Genomic DNA, 21,966 nt, shown 5'->3' on the forward strand with positions numbered 1-21,966 from the left:
GGGGTGAAGAGAAAAGGGACAGCTCATCCTGAAATTGGAAGCAGGCAGGGGTGGGATTAAAGCACATGACTTCAGTTATTGGGAAAGGACAGCTGCAGGAGCTGGGAGAGTGGGTAGGCCTTTACTATAGATTTAAAAATATAACAGGCTAAAGTATGCAAAGTGTACTAAAGGAGTAAAGGTGGACTAGAGATTGGTAGGATTATACAACTTGTCAGTGATCTCAGATTGTACCCTCAAAGGTCATGTGGTTATGTATTTTCAAACTGCAAGTTAGGACCAAATAATGTCAGGAAATGGATTTAAAGACAGATCTTAATGAAAAAGAGAAGTTATCAGAGAGAATTATACCAAGCAAGGTTAAGTGCTATTTTGTGAAGTAGTTATTTCAGTTATCGTGTGTGTATGTGTGTGTGTGCACTGTGTTCCTTACTGTAGATCTTAGCCAATAATGAAAGCCACTAGTGTACAACTTAACCATATGCCTGATTTTCCCAGAAGTGGCCTGCCCTCATAAAAGAGCAAATACATTCATACTTGTAAAAATATATGCTCCCACATTTAAATCTCAACTCTGTACCTAATGCATGTTGGAGACTGAAATACTGTGGGTCTCAATTTTTTTATCTGTGTTATGAGATAATCAGATTACTTGCTTCACAACATTCATTACAATAAAGTGCTTGGCATGTAATTGGCTTGTCTTCCTCTTCCTCCTCCTCATTAGTATTAATTATTATCATCATCATCATCATATCATCCTCATCAATTGGACCTAAACCTGGTATGGAAGAAGTATTTTTAATGTTATTATTTTCAATTAAACCTTAAACCGATTTTAAAAAAAAACAGTATTTTCCACACTAGAGGTTGAATATGCAAAATACACATAATTAAAACCATAAATCTATGTTCAGGATGAGAAGGCTTGTATTGCTGTTAATTCAGTTGACTTAATAATGCTACAATCTTTCACATCACTGAGTGCCTTGACCTGAGGACTTAGTGAGCTCACTGAACAACCCCTTCGTTTTATAGGAAGCCCAGACAGGTGAAGAGATTTTCCCCCTACCCACAAGTTGGGGACTAACATAATGGAGAACAGATTTGTGTCCTGAGGTCAACCTTGAAACACCCTCTACATGAACCCCTCAGCCCTATCTTTTGACCCTGACCAGCCATTCCACATGTCTTTCCGGATACCTGGCATCTGCATACTTGGGCATTTACTGCTGCTGTGCACATGCATAAATGCCTTCCCTCCTACCCTCTCAGCCTGGAGACCAGGCCATGGGCTATTCATGCCCTCAGGACTTATTCCAAGGCTGTGTCCAAAAGCTTTGACTACTCATAGCCTCCTGAATTTATTCCGATTGTTTAATTCAGTCACTTGCAGTCAGACATTTGTAAGGGAATATAAAGATGGAATTTATTAGAAGGTGTGTAGGCTCCTTTTTCTCTTATTTAGAAACCATTCCCCAGGTTTTTTCAGCAGCTTGCCTTTGAGAAAACCTCACTTGGCTTCTCCACCAGCTGGCTGGGCTGGAAAACAGTGTATTATTTTCCTGTGGGTGTTGTAACAAAGTACCACAAACTTATAGCTTAAAACACAAATTTATTCTCTGAGGAATATTTCTGGAGGTCAGAAATCTGAATTGGTTCCACTGGGCTAAAATCAGTGTTTTGGCAGGGCTGGCTTCTTCTGGAAATTCCAGGGGAGACTGTATGTCCTTGCTTTTCAGCTTCTAGTGACTGCCTCCATTCCTCTCTCCTGTCCCCTTCTCATCACTACAACCTCTTCCATTGTCACATCTGCTACTATTAACTCACCTTTCTGCATCCCCCTTGTAAGGACACTTGTGATTACACTGGGCCTACTCAGATAATCCAAGAGCCTCTCCCACCTCAAGACGTTAGGTATAAGGTATCTTTTTTTTGGGGGGGGGAGTCATTATTCAGCCCACCATTGGAGGGCTTTGGAGTTCCAGGAACCAGGTTGGAATCCTTGCTCTGCTCCTACTACTTCTTCTTTCTGAGCTCCTTCCTTAAAAGAGAAACAAATAATAATATCTATGACTTCATAAATGAAATTAGGTGAGACAATGTGAGTAAAACACCCAGTTCAGTGTTAGCACACATCAGGTTCTCAACAAATGTCAGGACTCTTTTGTCGTCTCCACATTCAACTTGATGACTTCTCGATGCCCACAGCCCCTTTTCTAGCATAGAAGGCAGCCTGATGATGCCAACGGTACTGGCCTTACCTGGCAGATCCTAAGCCCCTTGGAGGATTCAGCACATAGGAAGATACTACATTGTTTGCTGAGTCAAAGTTTATTCATTCATTTGATGTTTGTTGAATGGTTGCTTTTCAACCCTGGTGGCACATTAACATAATCTGAGGAAATTTTTTAAAAATGTAATGCCTCTGTCCGACCCCAAAATGATAAAAAGGGATTTGAAGGGTGTGGTTAAAAACCTTTGGGATCCTCAAGAGCAGCAAGGGCTACACGTTGCCTGCCGGTCTCTACCAGAATACACGCTCCAGAGCTCCTGCCCTCAAGAGTGGCCTCTCTGTGGGAAGGGAGACAGACTGTGGGAGATTTGGTGCTGTGAAAGAAATGAAGCAAGATGCTGTTCTGGTTGCCTGTTGGATGCAGGGAGGCTTCCTAGTAAGGTCAAGGAGAGCCACTGGAGTCTGATCTGAGTGTAGACCTGAGTGGCAGTAAAAATCAGGGGGAGACAGAAGAGTTAGTGTTACTTTCCTGAGGTGGGAGTTAGGCAGGCACGGGTCACTCGGGACTTGGAAGGTCATGGCAAGATGTTTGGATTTTATTCCAAGAGCAACAGGAAACTGATGAAGAGATGTAATCCAATTTGTACTTATGAAAATTAACTTTGGAGTAAGGTGTCAAGGAATGAGGCAGGGTCACTGGCCATGGAAGGCTCAGGACTAGGTGAAGAATGTGGACAGGGAAGGAAGTTGATTTTCTTCAGGGGAAGAATGAACAGGATTTGGTAATAAGCAAATAGGAAGAAGGCGCTGAAGGCCTAGGGGAAGCTCCTCAGACAGAGAGAAGGCAGGGCAGGGACCCTTAGGAGGAGAGGGTTTCAGGCTTAGGGAATCCATGCGGAAAAAGAACAGTGCTGACACATTTACAAGTACAGTACAGGATTCCCCCTGCTACCCAACAGTAGAGCATACTTATGTAAGCCAAAATGTTATAAAGTGAAGTGTAATTAATTCATATATGGAAAAGCTTTTGAGCATGCCCAGGCCAAAAACTCAATGCCTGCATAATGAATTTATTTCATTCATCAACATCTACACACTTAAATATGTCCAGTTTTACACCAAGCATAACACCCTCGTGAGCTCTTTTATGCTTTTCTGATACCTTAAGGCACATCTTGTTAATGGATGCACAAAATAAATGGGAATAAAGCACTGACAGACAGTTCAAAGCTTTGGTGCTTGATGCAGAGATGCTGAGTGTAGGTCCCAAGGAGGGACTTGGAAGGGCTCCTTTTGCTGCTTGGGGCATGCTGTTTCTACAGTACATTGGTTAGACATCTATATAGTTTATAAAATGATCTCTCCCCAACTGCTCCCTGCCTCCCTGCACCCTTATCCTAGACAACATATTAATACTAACTGCATTCCCTATGCCATGCTGCCCATCTTCATGACCATCCATCAGCTACTAACCTGTACTTCTTTAACCCCATTCTCCCAGCCCCCCAAATTCCCCTCCCCTCTGTCCATCATCAAATTGTCCACTATATTTTTTAGTCTAATTTTGATTAGTTTGTTCTTTTTATTCCTTAGAGTCCACATATAAGTGAAATCATATAATGTTTATCTTTCTCTGTCTGACTTAAATACCTTCCAGTTCCATTAAAGCAATATCTTTTTCCATCCCCTTCTTTTTAGTCTATGTGTGTCTTTTAATCTGAAGTGAATTTCTTGTAGGCAACATGTAGGGGTCCTGTTTTCCTATCCATTCATCCACTCTATCTTTTCATTGGACTACTTAATTCTTTTCCATTTGAGGTACTTATTGATAAGAAAGTAGTTGTCACCATTCTTTCTTCCTGTTTTTGATACATGTTTTTTCTACTTAAAGAAGTCCCTCCAACATTTCCTGTAATACTGGCTTGGTGGTGATAAATTCCTTTAGCTTACTTTTGTCTGGGAAGTTCTTTATCTGTCCTTCAAGACTAAATGATAGCTTTGCTGGATAAAGTATTCTTGGTTGTAGACCTTGGTCTTCATCACGTCGAATATTTTGTGTCAAGTCCTTCTGTCTTGGTTAGTTTCTTTTGAAAAATCAGCTACCAGTCTTAAGGGTGTTCCCTTGTAGGTAACTATCTGCTTTTCTCTTGCTGCTTTTAATATTCTTTCTTTGTATTTAAACTTTGGCATTTTAATTATGGTGTGTCTTGATGTAGGCCTCTTTGGATCCCTGGTTTTTGGGATTCTCTGAGCTTCCTGGGGTTTTATTTCCATCTCCTTCACGATGTTAGGGAAGTTTTCCATCATATTTCATCAAACAGCTGTTCAACATCTTGTTTCCCTTCAGGTACACCAATCAGATTGATATTTTGACCCTTATTAGTGTCCTATATGCTCCTTAAATTATTTTTATGGTCTTGGCATCTTCTTCCTTGCCATTCTGATTGAGTGTCCTTGGCTTTCCTGTCCTCTAGGCAGGTCATTTGATCTTTTTCTTTATTCACTTTGTTTATTCTTGTTTAGTCCATTTAATAAACTTCTCATCTTAGATAACATGTTCTCCATTTCAGATTGGTTCCTTTTTATAATTTCCATTTCCATTTTAATGTTTTTTATCTCTTTGTTGAAGTTCTCACTGAATTTATCTATGCTTCCCAAAAGTTCATTGAGCATCTTTATAACCAGTGTTTTGAATTTTGCTTCTGTTAGTTTACTTGACTCCATTATATTTGGATCTCTGTTCTGTTCTCTCATATGGTTTTTGCTTCTTTGTCTTCCCATTTTGGCTGCCTTTCTAGGTCTGTTTCTATGTACTACGCAAAGCTCCTAAGTCTCCCAGTCTTGTTAATGTGGATTTGTAAAGTAGGTGTCCAGTGGCATAGTCCTGAGAGGGGTTCAGCTGCAGGCCAAATTTAGCCCAAGCCTCTGCCCCTCTGGGGCCAGCTGTTAAGATTCAGCAAGCAATCCACAGATAATAGTTACCTCAAAAAGCCACATCAGAAACCGAGGCCAGCTGCCTCTAGTGTGACTGTAGGTGCTACTCAGCAAGGAGCATCTGACTCGCTGAGGATGTACCTGGATGTGGTTTGGGTGGGGCCATGAGTTGGGGGAGGCGGGGTTTCAGGGAATCCTCTGGGCGGAGCAACCTCTGTTATCTAATTTGATGATGCCAGGGCTATGGCAGCACTGGGACAGGGCACTGGGACGGGGGTGGGGTGGGGAGAGCTCAACAGGGAACAATGGATAATGCAGGCACTTCTGCATAGAGCAAATCTCCACTCAGCCCTCACTCCAACAATATCTCTCTGTAAGTCCCTGGTGCCCCCTGTATGCAGCCAAATCCACATGTCCATTACCACAAAAATCCGCTCGCCAACATGGCCCCTTTAAGAGGTGTCTGCCACTGCTGCTGCCGCTGCCTCCGTCTCACTCAGCCACTCAAGATTTGGCAGCCTTGCATCCTTGACCCATCCTATCTTCCGCTGTTGCAGGGTGATTTCTTGGATTTCTCTCTAATTGTATGTCTTGTTCATCTAGATCCCAGGCAATTTTTCCTTGCTGCTTGCTCCTTGTTTCCATTACAACTTTGATTTAGTCACCAGAGGAATGAACAGAGCCTCTATCGTCTATGCCATTTTTTTTTCTCCTCCACAATCTAAATTTTTGTACCATGATCAATGTTCTGAGTTGTGGGTTCAAGGAAGTCTTCCAGAGGAGGTAATGTTTCATCAAGGAGAGACTTAAAATGCTCTGACGTTCTTTGATGGAAGAATCTCATCATCACATTGGGGCAGCCATTTTTGGAAAATTCCATCTGGATCACTTATTTCTGGGCTTCATCTGAGATTTCCTGAAGGGATATTGCAAAGATTAGGACAAGATGCCTACATTTTTAACAAGCTCCTATCGCCATTTTACTGCACCTTGTTCTGATTCCCATGCCTTGTGACTCTTCTTTCCTCAAAGCAATAGCCCCAGAACCAGCAATGCCAGCTCCCCTGGAACTTGTTAGAAATGCCAGTTATTGGAAAACTTTTAAGTATGTTTGGAATGACTTGGGTATGTGAATCCACTGCCCCCCTCTACAATTACACATATATTAGGTTATTGAAGTTCTCCCTCAGCTTATTGACACTCTTTATTTTGTATGTCTTTTTATAGCTTCCATATTTCTACTTACCATGATCAGTTTTTCCTCTAGCTTTTTGAACACATGGAATATATTTATAATTGTTCTTTGAATCTTGTCTTTTCAATCTGTCATATGTGTCTTATTTGGGGGTTTGTTTCCATTACTGATCTTTTCCTTCATTATGGGTTGTATTTTCCTGTTTCTTCACATACTTGGCAGTTTTTGATTGCATGCCAAAACTTGTGAATTTTACCTTGTTTGGTGCTTTTTCCTTTTCTTTTATTTATTTTTTTCTTTCTTATCTTTCTATTCCTTAAATATTTTTTGCCTTTGTCTTATATCGTGGTTAAGTTACTGGAAGCAGTTTGATCTTTGCAAACTTTTATACTCTGTAAGAAATGACCAGAACAGCATTATTCTAGGGCTGCTTTGTCTCATGAAGGGTAACATCCTTCTGGGTACTCTCCCTAATGTCCCATGTATTGCAAGGTTTCTTTACTCTGGCTGTTGGGAATGTGAATTATTTTCAATCTTATGCAAACTCCCAGAATTACTTTACCTGCTCCTTTCTTGCAGTTATTTCCCCTGCCTCTGGTTTACTGACATGCCTACACTGACCAGTAAGCTGAAGACTTGAGGCAACACCTGGAAATTTCTGAATGCTATCTTCAGCTCTCTTCTGCTGGTGGTCTGTCCTCTCAATTATAGCCATCTTTACATCTCTACATTCCTAACTTATGGAAGTTATTGTTCTTTGATGGGCACAGTGGCCAATCATCCCAGTTTTCCCAGGACTGAAGGGCTTCCTAGGACCCTTTCAGTGCTAAAACTGGGAAAGTCCCAGGTACCCTACTCTGGGTTTCCCTTTCTTGTGCATTGCATTTGTCTTATTTCTATCAGGGATCACCATTCTGCATTTCCTGTTTTCCAGTGTTTGAAAACCACTGTTTCTTATATTTTTTTTCTTTTTGTCGTTGTTTTTACAGGAAGAGGCTAAATTGTCTCTGAATCACCATAATGGGTGGAATGGAAGTCCTCTGTTCTAGTAACATTTAAGGGAATTATTAGGGCTGCATTTAGGTCTGCTATTTTGGTTTTTTATTGTTGTTTGTTCCCTCTGATTTTTGTACTTCTTTTCTCTCCTGCCTTATTTTGAATTATGTGAGTATTTCTTTATTCTATTTTAATTTATCCATTGACTTCTTAGCTTTGCCACTTTGTATTCTTTTTTAGTGTCTGTTCTAGGGATTACAATATCAATCCTTATCTTTTATAACTACTGAAATTTAATATTGTATCACCTCACATAAAATATGGAAATCTTGTAACCTTATAAGTGTATTGACCCTCCTTCCTTTCCTTTTCAAAATGGTTGCCAATAATATTATATATCTCTCTATATTATAACCCTTTGTCTTAGTCTGTTTGGACTGCTATAACAAAATATCATAGATCAGGTGGCTTAAAACAACTGTGGAGACTGGGAAGTCCAAGATCAAGGTAGCAGCAATTCAGTGTCTGGTGAAAGCCCACTTCATGATTCATAGGCAGTCTTCTCACTATGTCTTCACATGGCAGAATTGGGGAGGGAGCTCTCTGGGGTCCTTTTATAAGGGCACTTATCCAACTTATGAGGGCTCTGCCCTCATGACCTAATCACTTCCTAGAGGCCTCACTTCAAAATTCCATAACACTTAGGATTAGATTTTAACATATGAATTTGGGAGGGAGACACAAATGTTCAGTCTGTAGTACCTCTCAAGACAATGTTATAATTTTTGGTTTAAATAAATTAAGAGAAAAAAATAAACTTTCATGTTTACCCAGAAAATTGCCATCTGATGCTCTTCATTTCTTTCTGAATATCCAAGTTTTCATCTGGTACCTTTTTCCTTTGACCCATAGAACTTCCACATCATTTCTTTTCTTCTTCTTTTTTTAAGTATAGTTGGTATATAATATATTAGTTTCAGGTGTACAATATTGTGATTTCACATTTTTATACCATATAGTGTGATCACTACACTAAGTCTGGTAATTATCTGTCTTCATGCAAACTTATCACAATCTTATTGACTATATTCCCCTTCATTTTTCCAACCATCCCTGCAACACTCTCCCCTCTGGCAACCCTCAGTTTGATCTCTGTTTTTATGAGTCTGTTTTTATTTTCTTTGTTTGTTTTCTTTTTTTAGATTCCACATGTAAGTGAAATCATATGGTATTTGTCTTTCTCTGTCTAACTTATTTCACTTAGCTTGATACTCTCTAAGCCCATCTATGTTGTTGCATATGGCAAGATTTCATTATTTTTTTAATTATTGCTGAGCAATAGTTTGTTGAAAATATATTCACCATCTTGGTTTGTTTTTTCAGTAGAGCTTCTCTCTTTGTTTTTATTTTGTCCTTATTTAAAACTCCATGATTCTGTATGAAGGAAATATGAATTAAACAACCTGTTTATGCATCATTTCAACTCAATCATTCTCTACTCTCTATTTTCGTTGATATATTTTCCCCTACAGGTAAATTTCATAAATATTTTATTATTCTAAATATATACTTATGTATATATATATTACTTTTAAAAAAATATTTTTATTAAAATATAGCAAAGATACAATATTGTATTCATTATAGGTATACACCATAGTTATTCAACATTTTTGTACCTAAAGTAGTGATCACCATGATAAGTCCATCTGACACCATACAACACTCTCACAGTATTATTAACTAACTTCTTTATTCTGTACACAACATCCCGTGATTTGTTTGTTTTATACCTGGAAGTTTGAACCTCTTGTTCCCCCTCACCTTCCCCCCAATTTTTTAATTTTTCAATTACATTGACACTCAATATTATTTTATATTAGTTTCAGATGTATAACATATTGGTTAGACATATAATTTACGAAGTTATCCCCCTTACTAGTCTAGTATCCACCTGGCCCTATACATAGTTATTACCATATTGTTGACTATATTCTCTATGCTTCACTTTACATCCCCATGATTATTTCATAACTACCAATTTGGGCTTCTTCAATTCTTCGCCTTTTTCACCCACCCCCAACCCTCCTCTTATCTGACCGTCAGCTTTTCCCTGTATCTATGAATTTGTTTCTGTTTTGTTTGTTCATTTACCTGGTTCTTTAGAGTCCACATATAAGTGACATGATATGGCATTTGTCTATCTCTGTCTGACTTATTTCACTTAGCATAATAAGTCCACCCATGTTGTCACAAATGGTATAATTTCATTCTTTTCTATGGCCAAGTAATATTCCATTGTAAATATGCACCACCATGTCTTTATTCAATTGTCTATTGATGGACATTTAAGTTACTTCCCTATCTTGGCTATTGTAAATAATGTTGTTGCGAACATATATCTTTTTAGATTAGTGTTTTAGATTTCTTCAGATAAATACCCAGAAATAGAATTTCTGGGTTATATGGTAGTTCTATTTTTAATTTTTTTGAGGAAACTCCATACTGTTTTCCATAGTGGCCGCAACAACTTGCAATCCCACAAGGACCTCCTTTTTTCCATATCCTCACCAACACTTGTTTGTCGATTTTTTGAGGATGGCCATTCTGACAGGTGTGAGGTGATATCCCATTGTGGTTTTAATTTTCATTTCTCTGATGATTAGTCACATTGAGTATCTTTTTATATGTCTATTGGCCATCTATTTGTGCTCTTTGGAGAAATGTCTATTCATGTCCTCTGCTCAGTTTTTAATTAAATTTTTAGCTTTTTGTACACCATTTTCTTTATTCATTTATTGATGGACATTTAGGTTGCTTCCATATCTTGGCTATTGTAAATAATGACGCAATGAACATAAGGCGCATATACCTTTTCGAATGAGTGTTTTTATCTTATGCGGATAAGTGAAAGTGAGATTGCTAGATCACGTGGTAATTTTATTTTTATTTGTTTGAGGAATCTCCATATTCTTTTCCATAGCAGCTGCACCAATTTTCAGAACCACCAACAGCGCACAGGGGATCCATTCAACATATCTTATTTGTTGACTTTTTGATAATAGCCATTCTGACAGGTGTAAAATAACATCTTATTGTGCTTTTGATTTGCATATCTCTGATAATTAGTGATATTCAGCATCTTGTTATATGTTATGTCTGTTGGCCATCTTTAGAGAAATGTCTCTTCAGATTCTATGCCCGTTTTTTAAAATTAATTGATTTTTGTTATTGAGTTTCCTATATATTTTCGATATCAACCTTTTATTGACTATGTCATTTGCAAATATGTTCCCCAATTCAGTAGGTTACCTTTTTGTTTTGTTGATGGTTTCCTTCATTGTGTAGAAGCTCTTTAGTTGATGAAGTCCTATCTGTATATTTTTGCTTTTGTTTTCCATGCTTGAGGAGACGTATCTATAAAATATTAAGACTGATGGTCACTACTTATTTTTTTTCTAGGAGTTTTATGGTTTCCGGTCTTACATTTAAGTCTTTAATCCATTTTGAGTGTATATGTGTACAAGGTATAAGAGAATGGTTCAGTTTCTTCCTCTCTTTCTTTCTTTTCTTCTTCTTCTTCTTCTTTTTTTTTTTTTTTTTGCATATATCTGTCCAGTTTTCCCAACAACACTTGGTGAAGAGACTGTGATTTCTTCATTGTCTATTCTTGCCATATTTATTTTTTTCAGCATATAACTAATATTATTTTCAAAAACACAATAAAACTCAAATCCTTCCAATGTAAAATGTGTATTATAATTTAGTCAGTTTGTTACAGAAGCTAGAGTCATATGTTTTCATAAAAATGTGAAGTAGTTAAATGATGTGGGTGAGTTTCAAAAAGTGAAGTGATTCATTATTTCTTTAAAAAAATGCCTATCTTCCAAACAGAATAGTGATGAAAAAGGTGAGCTGAAGCTGTGGCTAGGACTTTCAATACTTTATTGAATACTAATGATGGGAGTCGTCGTTCTTATCTAATTCCTAATTTAAGCTTTCAGCTTTTTACCATTGAGTATAATGTTGGCTGTGGCCTTGTCATATACAGCCTTTATCATGTTGAGGTAAGTTTCTTATATACCCACTTTGTTGAGAGTTTTGATCATAAATCAATATTGAATTTTGTAAAGTGCTTTTTCAATATCTATTGATATGATCATATGCTTTTTATCCTTGGTTTTGTTGATGTGATGAATCACATTAATTTATTGTTTTGGATGTTGAACTACCTTTGCATCCCTGATATAAATTCCACTTCATCATGATGTATAATCCTTTTAATTTATTGTTGAATTCAATTTTCTAGTCTTTTGTTGAGAATTTTTGCATCTATGTTCATCAAGGATGTTGGCCTGTACCTGTAATTCTTTTTTTTTTTTTTTTTTTTGTAGTGTGTTTGGTTTTTGTGTCAGGGTGTGCCGTCCTTGTAGAATGAGTTTGGAAGCAATTCTTACTCTTCAGTTTTTTGGAATAGTTTGAGATGTATAGGTATTAATTCTTCTTTAAATGTTTAGTAGAATTTACCTGTGAAATTGCCTGGTCCTGGGCTTTTGCTAGTCAGGAATTTTTTGCTTACTGCTTTAATTACTAGTAATCAGTCTGTTCAGATTCTGTTTTTTCCTAGTTCAGTCTTGGAAGGTTGTATGTATATTTCTAGATATTTATCTATTTCTTCTAGATCATAGAATTTGTTGGCATATAATTGTTCATAGTATTCTTATTGATCTTCTGTTCTATTTCTTCTTTGACCCATTAGTTGTTTAGTAGTGCAGTTTGAGCTCCATGTATTTATGTTTTTTTCTTGTAGTTGATTTCTAGTTTCATGCCATTGTTACGAGAAAATATGTTTGATATAATTTCAATCATCTTGACTTAATCAAAGCTTGTTTTGTGGTCTAACATACTGAAAAATATTTCATATGCACTTGAGAAAAATGTATAATTTTTGGTGTTGAGATAAGTGAGCTTATTAATGTCCTTATTTGTCTCTTTTTACAATTTTTGTCTTAATATCTATTTTATCTGATATTAGTGTTGCTACCCCAGCTTTCTTTTTCATATCTATTTGCATGGAGTATCTTTTTGCATCCCTTCACTTCCAGTCTGTGTATGTCCTTCAATCTAAAATGAATCTCTTGTAGGTAGCATATAGATGGGTCTAATTTTTTTTTTTATCCATTATGCCACCATACATCTTTTGATTGGAGCATTTAATCTATTTACACTTGAAGTAATTGTTGATAGGTATGTGTTTATTGCAATGTGCTCATTTTTTTATGGCTATTTTTGCTATTCCTTTCTTCTTCACTTGACCGCTCTTTCCTTTTGATTTCCTGGTTTTATTTAGTGTTTTTATTGGATTCTTTCTCTTTATTTTTTGCATATTTTGTTTTTTTTTTGTTTGTTTGTGATTACTGCAAGGTCCAAATATATCCATCTAAATCTACAGCAGTCTATTGTAAGCTGATTGGCATTAAGTTCAAACATATTTTAAAAGCACTACATTTTTACTCCCTCCTTCACTCATTATGTTTTTCCCTATCTGGGAAACTCTTTATCTTTCCTTCAATTCTGAATGATAACCTTGCAGGAAATAGTATTCTATATTTTAGGTTCCTTTCTTTTAGTGCTTTAAATATTTCCTGTCACTTCCTTCTGGCCTCTAAAGTTGCTTTTGAGAAATCAGTTGACAGCTTTATGCTGTTTCCCTTGTATGTGATTTGTAGCTTTTCCGTTACTGCCTTAAACATTGTCTGTTTATCCTTAACTTTTATCATTTTAATTACAATGTCTTGGTGTGGGCCTCTTCGGGTTCTTCTTTTTTGGAACACTGCGTTTCTTGAACCTGGGGGTCTGTTTCCTTCCCTAGATTAATTAGTTATTATTTCAGCTATTATTTCTTTAAATATATTTTCTGCCCCTTTCTCTCTTTTCCTTCTGGAATCCTTATAAAGTAAATATTAGAGTGTCTCATGTTATTCCAAAGATCCTTATTCTATCTTCATTTTTTAAAGTTCTTTTTTTATTTTACTGTTCTGATTGGATGATTTCCACTATTTTGCCTTCAAGATTACTAATCTGTTCTTCTGTACTAATTAGTCTGTTGTTGATTCCTTCAAATGCACTCTTCATTTCAGTTATTGTATTCTTCATCTCTAATTGATTCTTTATTACATTTTCCAACTCTTTTTTGAAGTGCTCTCTTAGTTCCTCTATTCTGTTCTCAAGTTTGTTGAATACCCTTATGAATATATGTATGTGTATGTATGTGTGTGTGTGTGTGTGTGTGTGTGTGTGTGTGTATCCCTGCTTTCACGGTCTGTATTAGTACTGAAAATCAAGATCAAGTGAGTTTTTGCCCTTATAAATACTACTTTCGATTATTTATCAGGCAAATTACTTACCTACATTTCATTAGTTTTTCTCTGATTTTTTTTTCTTGTTCCATCATTTGGGGCATCTCTTCTGTCGTCATATTTTGTTTGACTTTCTGTGTTTGTTCCTATGAGTTAGATGAAATACCTATCTCTCCCAATCTTGAAAAGATGACTTCTGTGTGCCAGATAGTTTGGGCAGGCCTATAGTAATGATGGAAGGTGCTGCAGTACTTGGTGTGCTGCATGGTCAGAAAGAGTGGATTCTGGTGTGGAAGTCTGGTGTATGCATGCTTCTTGCCCTTCGGATTCAAGTGAGGCTGCCTGGTGAGGGTGTGACTACCTCGTGTGTGCATGCTCTGCACATCTTGTTGTTTTAATTGTCTGTTGTGTAATTTCTGATCAAGATTGTGGAGTAGGTAAATGCTGTGTTTGCCTCCTCTTACTATCGCATCAAAAATACAACTATACTAAAGAATACTATCAGTGAAACTTGCCTGAAGTCTAGTTGAACGGAAGTCCTACAACTAAGGACAAACAGAAGGGGCAATCTCAAGATTGGTAGGAGGAACAGAGACACATAATGGACTGGTCTCACACCACGTATGACCATTGAAAACCAAGACAGATATCTCTGCTGTGGAGATCTCCCTGAAGGAGCAAGAAGTCCCAGTCCCAATCCAAGCTCCCCAGCCCAGGGGTCCTGTCCTGAGAAGAGAAGTCCCCACAAAAGCTGAATGCAAAAATCAGTGGACATTGTGGGTGAGTGAGAAGGAAGGCTGCAGGGATCCCAGATGTTCCTCTTAAAGGGCTGGCTCATGGACTTACCCATTGACAAATTCACTTCTTCTGAGCTCCAGCACTGGGGCAGCAGCTCAAAAGTCACCAGGGACATATAGGGAGGGAATGAATTGTCTGGCTTCAGGGCAAGGGATGGAGGGGCAGCTTTCTCCCAGATATACATGTGGTGGAGGTCACTGTTCCTTTATTGGGCCCTCCTCCCATACAGCCTACAGACACAGGTGGCTGCCGTGTCCGAATCTCCATTAACCTAAGTAACATTGGTCACCCCACCCCGGTGATTTCCCGAGTCCCCGCCCCACCCAACTTGTACAACCCACCCAAGCCCTTTCCAGTGGCAACAAGAGAATAGGATCCAAAAACAATGAGGATAGTTTAAGGGGCCTCTGGGACAATATCAAACTCACCAACATTTGCATAATAGAGTTCCCAGAAGGAGAGTTAAAAAATGAAAAACTATTGATAGAAAACTTCCCTAACTCGTTGAAGGAAATAAAACATACAAGTCCAGGAAGCACAGACAGTCCCAAACAAGATGAACCCCAAGAGACCCACACGAAGATACATTATAATTAAAATGCCAAAGGTTAAAGACAAAGAGAGAATCCTAAAAGCAGCAAGAGAAAAACAATGAGTTAACTGTAAGGGAACTCTGCTAAGACTGTCAGCTGAATTCTCAATAGAAACTGCAGGACAAAAGAGATTGTCACAAAATATTCAAAGTAATGAGAAGCATATAGTAAGTCTATCTTTTAGAATGAAAAGACAGATAAAGAGCTTCCCAGACAATAAAAAGCTAAATGAGTTCATCACCACCAAACCAATATAACAGGAAACATTAGAGATTATTATTGAAGGAGGAGGAAGAGGATACATATGAATAACAAAATGGCAATAACTACATATCTATCAACAATTAGTTTCTAAGTAAATGGATTAAATGCTCTAACCAAAAGATATAGGGTAGATAAGTGGACAAGAAAACAAAACCCTTACATATACTGCCTGTAAGAGACTTACTTCAGGTCAAAAGACATACACATATTGAAAGTAAAGAGATGGAAAAAGTTTTATAAAAATGGAAACAAACAAATAAAAAGCTGAGGTAACAATACTTATACCAGACAAAATAGACTTTAAACAAAGGATATAATAACAAGAGACAAAGAAAGACCCAGTAATCCTACTTTTAGGTATTTATCCAAAGAAACGCAAAACACTACTTTGAAAGGAAATATGAACCTATATGTTCATTGTAGCATTACTTACAATAGTCAAGATATGCAGGCAGCTTGGCTGTCAACCGATGACTGAATGGTTAACGAAGGGATTGTGTGTGTGTGTGTGTGTGTGTGTGTGTGTGTGTATTCAGCCATAAAAAAGAATGAAATCTTGCCATCGCAACAGCAAGAATGAACTTAGAGCATATTGTGCTGAGTGGAGTAAGTCAGACAGAGAAAGACAAATGCCATATAATTTCACTCCCATGTGCACTCTAAAGAACAAAATAAATGAATAAACATGAGAGAAGCAAACTCATTGATACAGAGAACATTTTGGTAGTGCCAAATGGGAGGGGTTTGGGGGTGGGTAAAAAGGAGAATGGATTAAGGAGCACAAATTGGTGCCCATACCAAGTTCTGATGAGGAAGTGGAGAAACTGCAATCTTCATGCATTGCAGATAGAAATGTAAAATGATAAAGTCAGTTTGGAAAACAGTTTGACAGTCTTATAAACATACATTTATCATATGACCAGCAATCACACCCCTATTTACCCCAAAGAAATGATGACTTATATTTACCTAAAACTTTATACACAGATATTTACTCAGGTTTATTCATAATTGCTCCATACATACTGCAAACAGACAAAAAAAATTATCTGTTGACTGAGCTGGTCTGTGGCGGGCTGCTCTGTGTGCATGCATGGCAAGGCCCTACTACCTCTACACTGTTTGGGGCAGCCCTGCATGTGTGAACACTCACACTTTGCTAGTTCCACACCCTCTCCAGGCCCAGTACTTGGGTGCAAAACAGCACCCTGCTTACTTCGCTGGGGGCAGCCTTGCATGTGGGTACCTCAATGCTTTGTTAGCTCTGTGCTCTTTCCAGCCAGGAGAGCCCCAGCATACATCCACAGCACCCTGCCATACCTGCTGGATCAATCTCCAGGTGGAGGGGTCCTCCTGTTCTTGCTTGATCTAGTTTGGGGGGGTATGGCTGAGGATATGCTGTAACAGCCGTTCAGGTCAGCCAGAGAATCTGGATAGAGCTCCTGCCTGGTATCCAGCTGCATGGGAGATGTAAACAATGGTGCTCACCAGTTCCTCTGGTCCTGATAATTTCCTCAGCTCCCAGAGAGCTCCCAAGTTTCCCCAACCTTCTCTATGCGATCTCTTTCTTGTTTATGCAGAAGCTGTTCAATTGTCTGCATTTTCTCTCAGGTGGAATTGCTCTAAATATAGGTGTACATTCAACATGTTCTTGAGAAGGGCAAGCTCAGTGTCTTCTTATGCTGCCATCTTGGACTTGCCTCTCCTTTATCATTTCTTGTAGTACAGATTTGCTGGAGAAAAATTATCTTAGATTTCTTTCATATAAAATCTATTTATTTAGCTTGTATTACTGATGGATATTTTCATGTTTTTACACTTCCAAGATATTGTTCTATGTCTTTTGACTTCCGTGGTTTATGATATAAATTTACATATATAATTCTCTGTATATAATGTCTTGCTTTTCTCTAGCTGCTATCAAGATTTGCTCTGTCCCACAGTAGGGCAGAGGTGTAATGGCCACCGTAATGATAAGGTATCTTTCTTCAGACTGAAAGACGAAGCAGGCAATTTCATAGAATATAACAGAATTTATTATAGGGTAATTTATTTACAGGATTGGACTAGAGTGGACAGACAGCCCAGCAGTTTTGCACAAATTATTTTCCGCTACCAGATCTCTGTTACAGTATATTTTTAATAGTATAACTCAGGCACTAATGATTTCAAGGCAATAGAGAAAAGGATACTGTAGTGGCAAGGATCATATCTCTTGGAGGTCTTGTGGTAGATGATTGCTTATAATTGATACTATTCTCAATTTAATATTTATCTAGGTTGTCATGCCATTCTGGTTATTGCTAGCAAAAATATTTATGGCTACATTTTAAGGAATACAGATAGTAATCAACTAGAAAGCTTTCATATGCTTGCTAGGAATGGTGAAGTTGATCAAAGGTCATAGCATGAAACAAAACTGAAATGAAATCTGGAACACAGATGGAGTTGGTTTTGTTCACATCTACATCTATACATGCTCTTTATTATTTGTTTTTAGTAGTTAAACTATGCTGTGTGTAGTCATATTTTCTTCACATTTATTCTACTTGGGATTGAACAGCATTTTTGAATCTGTACAGTTACATCTTTCACCAAACTTTAGAACATATCTGCCATTATTTCTTCATATATGGTTTTCATTCTCTAATTCTCTTACCTTTCCTTCTGACACTTAAATTATATATACGTCAGGACTTCTGATGTTGTCCTACAGGTCTCTGAGGCTTGTTCATTTTTTTTTTCTCCAAAATATCTTCTCTATTCTGTCAATTGGATAACTTCAGTTGATCTATAAATTTACTGACTCTTTCTTGTGTCAGTTTTATTCTGCTCTTAAGCTCACTTGGTGACCTTTTTATTGCAGACACTGTATATTTCAATTCTAGGAACTTCTATCAGAGTTTCAGCCTCTGGTCTGAGCTCCTCCAAGTACAGCCTGTCCTAAAAGCCATGAAAAACAAAAAGGTTACTTCTTTGGGACAGATCCCTTCTTCCAAATGATCCCTCCTCCCAAATCTGCTTTTTTTGCTTCAGTCTCCAATGCCTTCAGGGATTTGTTTTCATATTGTCTGGAGTTCATGACTGTTACCTGAGAGAGGATTGGTCTAGAATATAACTTGGCTATCTTGGAAGGATAGTTTCATCAGTGTTAAATTTTTTTTTTTTTTTTGGAAATGAAAAAAGTAACATTAAGTATAGAGAGTACATTTTAAGCCACATTAGTGCCAGGGAAGATGGCAAATGTCTTTTTGAGACAGATCACTCAGCATGTCACTTATTTTTAAAAACTGGGAAACTCTTGCCCATCCTTCTGTACTAAGGTAAGACATAGAAAACATTTCCAGATCCTCTTCCCTGTGGCTGTCTGGGTGAGGTTAGGGTTAAAAGTGTCTTGGAGTGTTTTAATATTACCTGGACTTTATTTTATCATCACATTTTCATGTAACTATAATTGCCTGTTAATATTGCTGCTTATCCTGCTAGATTGTGAGATTCTTACAGTGGGATGTTGTCTTAATCATCTCAATGATGACCAGATTAATAATTGCTGATGTTTTATGAGTCTTTAATAAATAATAGCCAAATGCTAAGAGCTTTGTTCTTATCTCATTTATTCCTTTCTACAGCCCTGTAATGTAAGCACGAAGCTGATATTATCACAGTCTAGTAAATAGACTGAGAATATTAAAGAATTTGCTCAAGGTTACACAGACAGTGGTGGAGCCAGGACTCTAATTTAGCAGTCTAACTTGCTTTCTAGATAGATGAGTAAATAAAATTTTTGGACCCCTGACTGGTTTCTAGACTTTGCAGAATAGTGTGAATGTGTGAACTTGAGCAAGTCTCCTTCCTTTGGGCCTTAGTTTCTTTATGTTCCCCTGTATCATGACATTTTGTCATTTCTCTTTAAGTTTTCAAGTAAAAAAAAAAGATTTTCAAGTAAAAGATAACATGATTCTCGTTATAAAAAAATTCAAACATAGATTACATTATCCCTTACCAGAAGTTAACTATTTGTTTTTTCTAGTTCTTTAGTATAGACCCACATATAGTATTATTTTTCCCTAAATGTCAGAATACTGTCTGTATTTTTCTGCAATTTGTCTTATTCATGTCTTATCAACTTTCCATATTAATGCTTATAGATCTATTTTATTTTTAAAAAAACAACTGCATAGTAGTCGCTAGAATGACTATTCCATAGTTTATTCAACTATTTTTTTTTATTAATGGTCATTTAAGGTGTTCTCAGTCCCCCTGCCAAATAATACTATATTAAACAGCTTTGTCCATGCCTCTTTTAGAAGTTGCTTCTGAAGAGTATATTGTTTTAACTTATTTATGTGTAATGCTAGTCTGATTACAGAGCATTTTAAATCATTATTTTTACCTCGAGTAGAGAGCATAAGGATTCTCCCATGATTTGAAGACATACTGATAAAAAAAATGTTATTATAGATATTAGTGTCCTGAATTCCAAGTACACATTCTTGAAATTAAATCATATTTGTAAGCTCAGTAATATTGGCATCTCCTTACATATATTTAGAGAGATAAATCACATGTAACTTGTAATTCCTGATTGACTATGATTTCACTTTTTAGTAAACTGATATTCCTTTCTCTAACATATCTATAGGTTGCCTTATTTAACCAGTGTTTTATTCTGAGAATAATCTGGTTAGATTCTCCTATAGAAGTTGTTTGGTTTAATTCAACAGGTAATTTTGAGAACATGAATGTAGCCAATACTACTCTGGTAACTGTGGGATATAGAAGTAAATAAAACACACAAAAATCATTACCCTCATGGAGATTTTTGCTACTGAGGGAATAAATAAAAAACAAACATGTAAATAAATTTTTTCGAGAAAAATAAAACAGGATTAGAGGATGGAGTATTTGGGGGAGTGGAAGTCTTCACTGAGAAGTCAGGGTCTAATAAAGCCCTTAACGTGGTTAGGGAGTATAAGGCATGGAAAAAGTGGATGGAAAAGTGGATGGAATGCATTGCAGGTAGAGGGAAACAAGGCCATAGGCAAAAGTGTGCTTGACAGTTTATTCTAACTACAAATGCTTAATTCTAGTTCTCAGTCCATTAAATCCTGCAGTTTTAATTGCTACGTCATTATTTTATATATCTATTTATTTAACTTGTGATAGCTTTAGACTGGTCTGAACAGCAATTGCTGTATTCCCAACCTGCACATGAATGCAGCGAAGCAGTTAGCAGTGCTATCGTATAGGTGAGTAGCACCACATCTCCTCCAAGTTTCTCAGATCCTTTGGGCCTTTACTTCCCCAAGACATTGTTTGCATTTGTCTGCAAAGATCTTTTCACAGTCTGCCCTGGTTCAGTCATTTATATATTGATTAGACCAGAGCTGTCCAATATGGTAGCCGATAGCACTTGAAATATGGCTAGTATGAATTGGATGTGGTGCTGAGTGTAAATACCAGATTTTGAAAAATTCGTCTAAAAACTAAAATATTTCATTCAGTAATTTTGCAACATTGTTTACATATTGAAATGATACATTGGCTATATTGAATTAAAGTTTATTACTTAATTTCACTTGTTTTTCATTTTTTAAAACGTAGCTATTATAAAATTTAAAATTAGATATGCAGCTCGCATTCTATTTCTTTGGATAGCACTAGATTAGGTCTTCACTAGGCTGCGCGTTCCTGATGGGGAGGGACCCCAGCCTGCTTCGCAGCGCCAAGCAGGTAGTGGCAGTTCCAATCCACGGTGAGGGCACTGTAATGTCTGAGATAGCTTCGAAGATGGAGAGCCCTGCAGAGTCCCAGGTAAAGGACTTTTGCTGTCAACGAAACTAACAGTGAATCACAGAAATACTGCTTTGGCTGGAAAATCGCTCTAGGAGACCGAGGCTGAGCTAGACCGCAAGGATTTGGACAGCCCAGCTCGTTGCTCCACCTCTTTGCGGCAGAGCTCAGGCTGGCGCAAACCGGAACAGGGTCTTAACGGACATCTCGTCTCACCCAATCCTCTGCATGGCCCCACCTCCCCAGTTCTCTGTGGGAGTCCCGGAATGTCAAGCGGCCAGCGTCCGCGACGCGGGAGGAGGAGGGACGGCGAGGCGGGACCTGAGCGCGGCTAGAGCCTGCGCAGTGCGGCGGCTGCGGCCGGCGTGGGGATTGCGTAGTCCCCGCCCGCGACGTCCGCGCCTCGCCCCGCCCTTCGGGAACTCGGGAGTGCGGCGCGGGCGGTGTCTGGCTAGCCGTCGCCTCCCCCACAGGGCCGCGCAGCACCATCTTTGTCCTCTCCCGGCGCTTTGTCCCAGCGTCCGTCCCTCAGCCGGCCGGGGTGCGCCGCCAAGCAGTCCCCGCGCCGCGCTGGCGTCGTCCTCGTCCCCCTCGCCGCCCACCGCGCGCGGCCGGGCCTTGCCCCCCATGGTCTCCCGGCCTGAGCCGGAGAGCGAGGCCATGGATGCGGAGCTGGTGGTGACGCCGCCGGGTTGTTCACACCTGAGCAGCTTTAAGGTGGACAACTGGAAGCAGAATCTGCGGGCCATCTACCAGTGCTTCGTGTGGAGTGGCACAGCGGAGGCTCGCAAGCGCAAG

At 38.3% G+C, this 21,966-nt stretch overlaps 1 protein-coding gene across 2 annotated transcripts in view; it reads left to right on the forward strand.

Annotated features, from left to right (window-relative positions):
- The first annotated feature begins 21,585 nt into the window (after positions 1–21,585).
- USP22 (ubiquitin specific peptidase 22) overlaps positions 21,586–21,966 on the forward strand; it is a 47,866-nt gene continuing 47,485 nt past the window's right edge. The window contains exon 1 of one of the 2 annotated variants that reach the window (XM_016137592.2): positions 21,586–21,966. In XM_016137592.2, coding sequence (XP_015993078.2) covers positions 21,796–21,966 — 171 coding nt within the window. In that variant the 5' untranslated portion in view covers positions 21,586–21,795. The other variant, XM_016137594.2, reaches the window with a different exon arrangement.

This window comes from Rousettus aegyptiacus, unplaced genomic scaffold, assembly GCF_014176215.1.
Source record: "Rousettus aegyptiacus isolate mRouAeg1 unplaced genomic scaffold, mRouAeg1.p scaffold_m13_p_6, whole genome shotgun sequence".
NCBI lineage: Eukaryota > Metazoa > Chordata > Mammalia > Chiroptera > Pteropodidae > Rousettus > Rousettus aegyptiacus.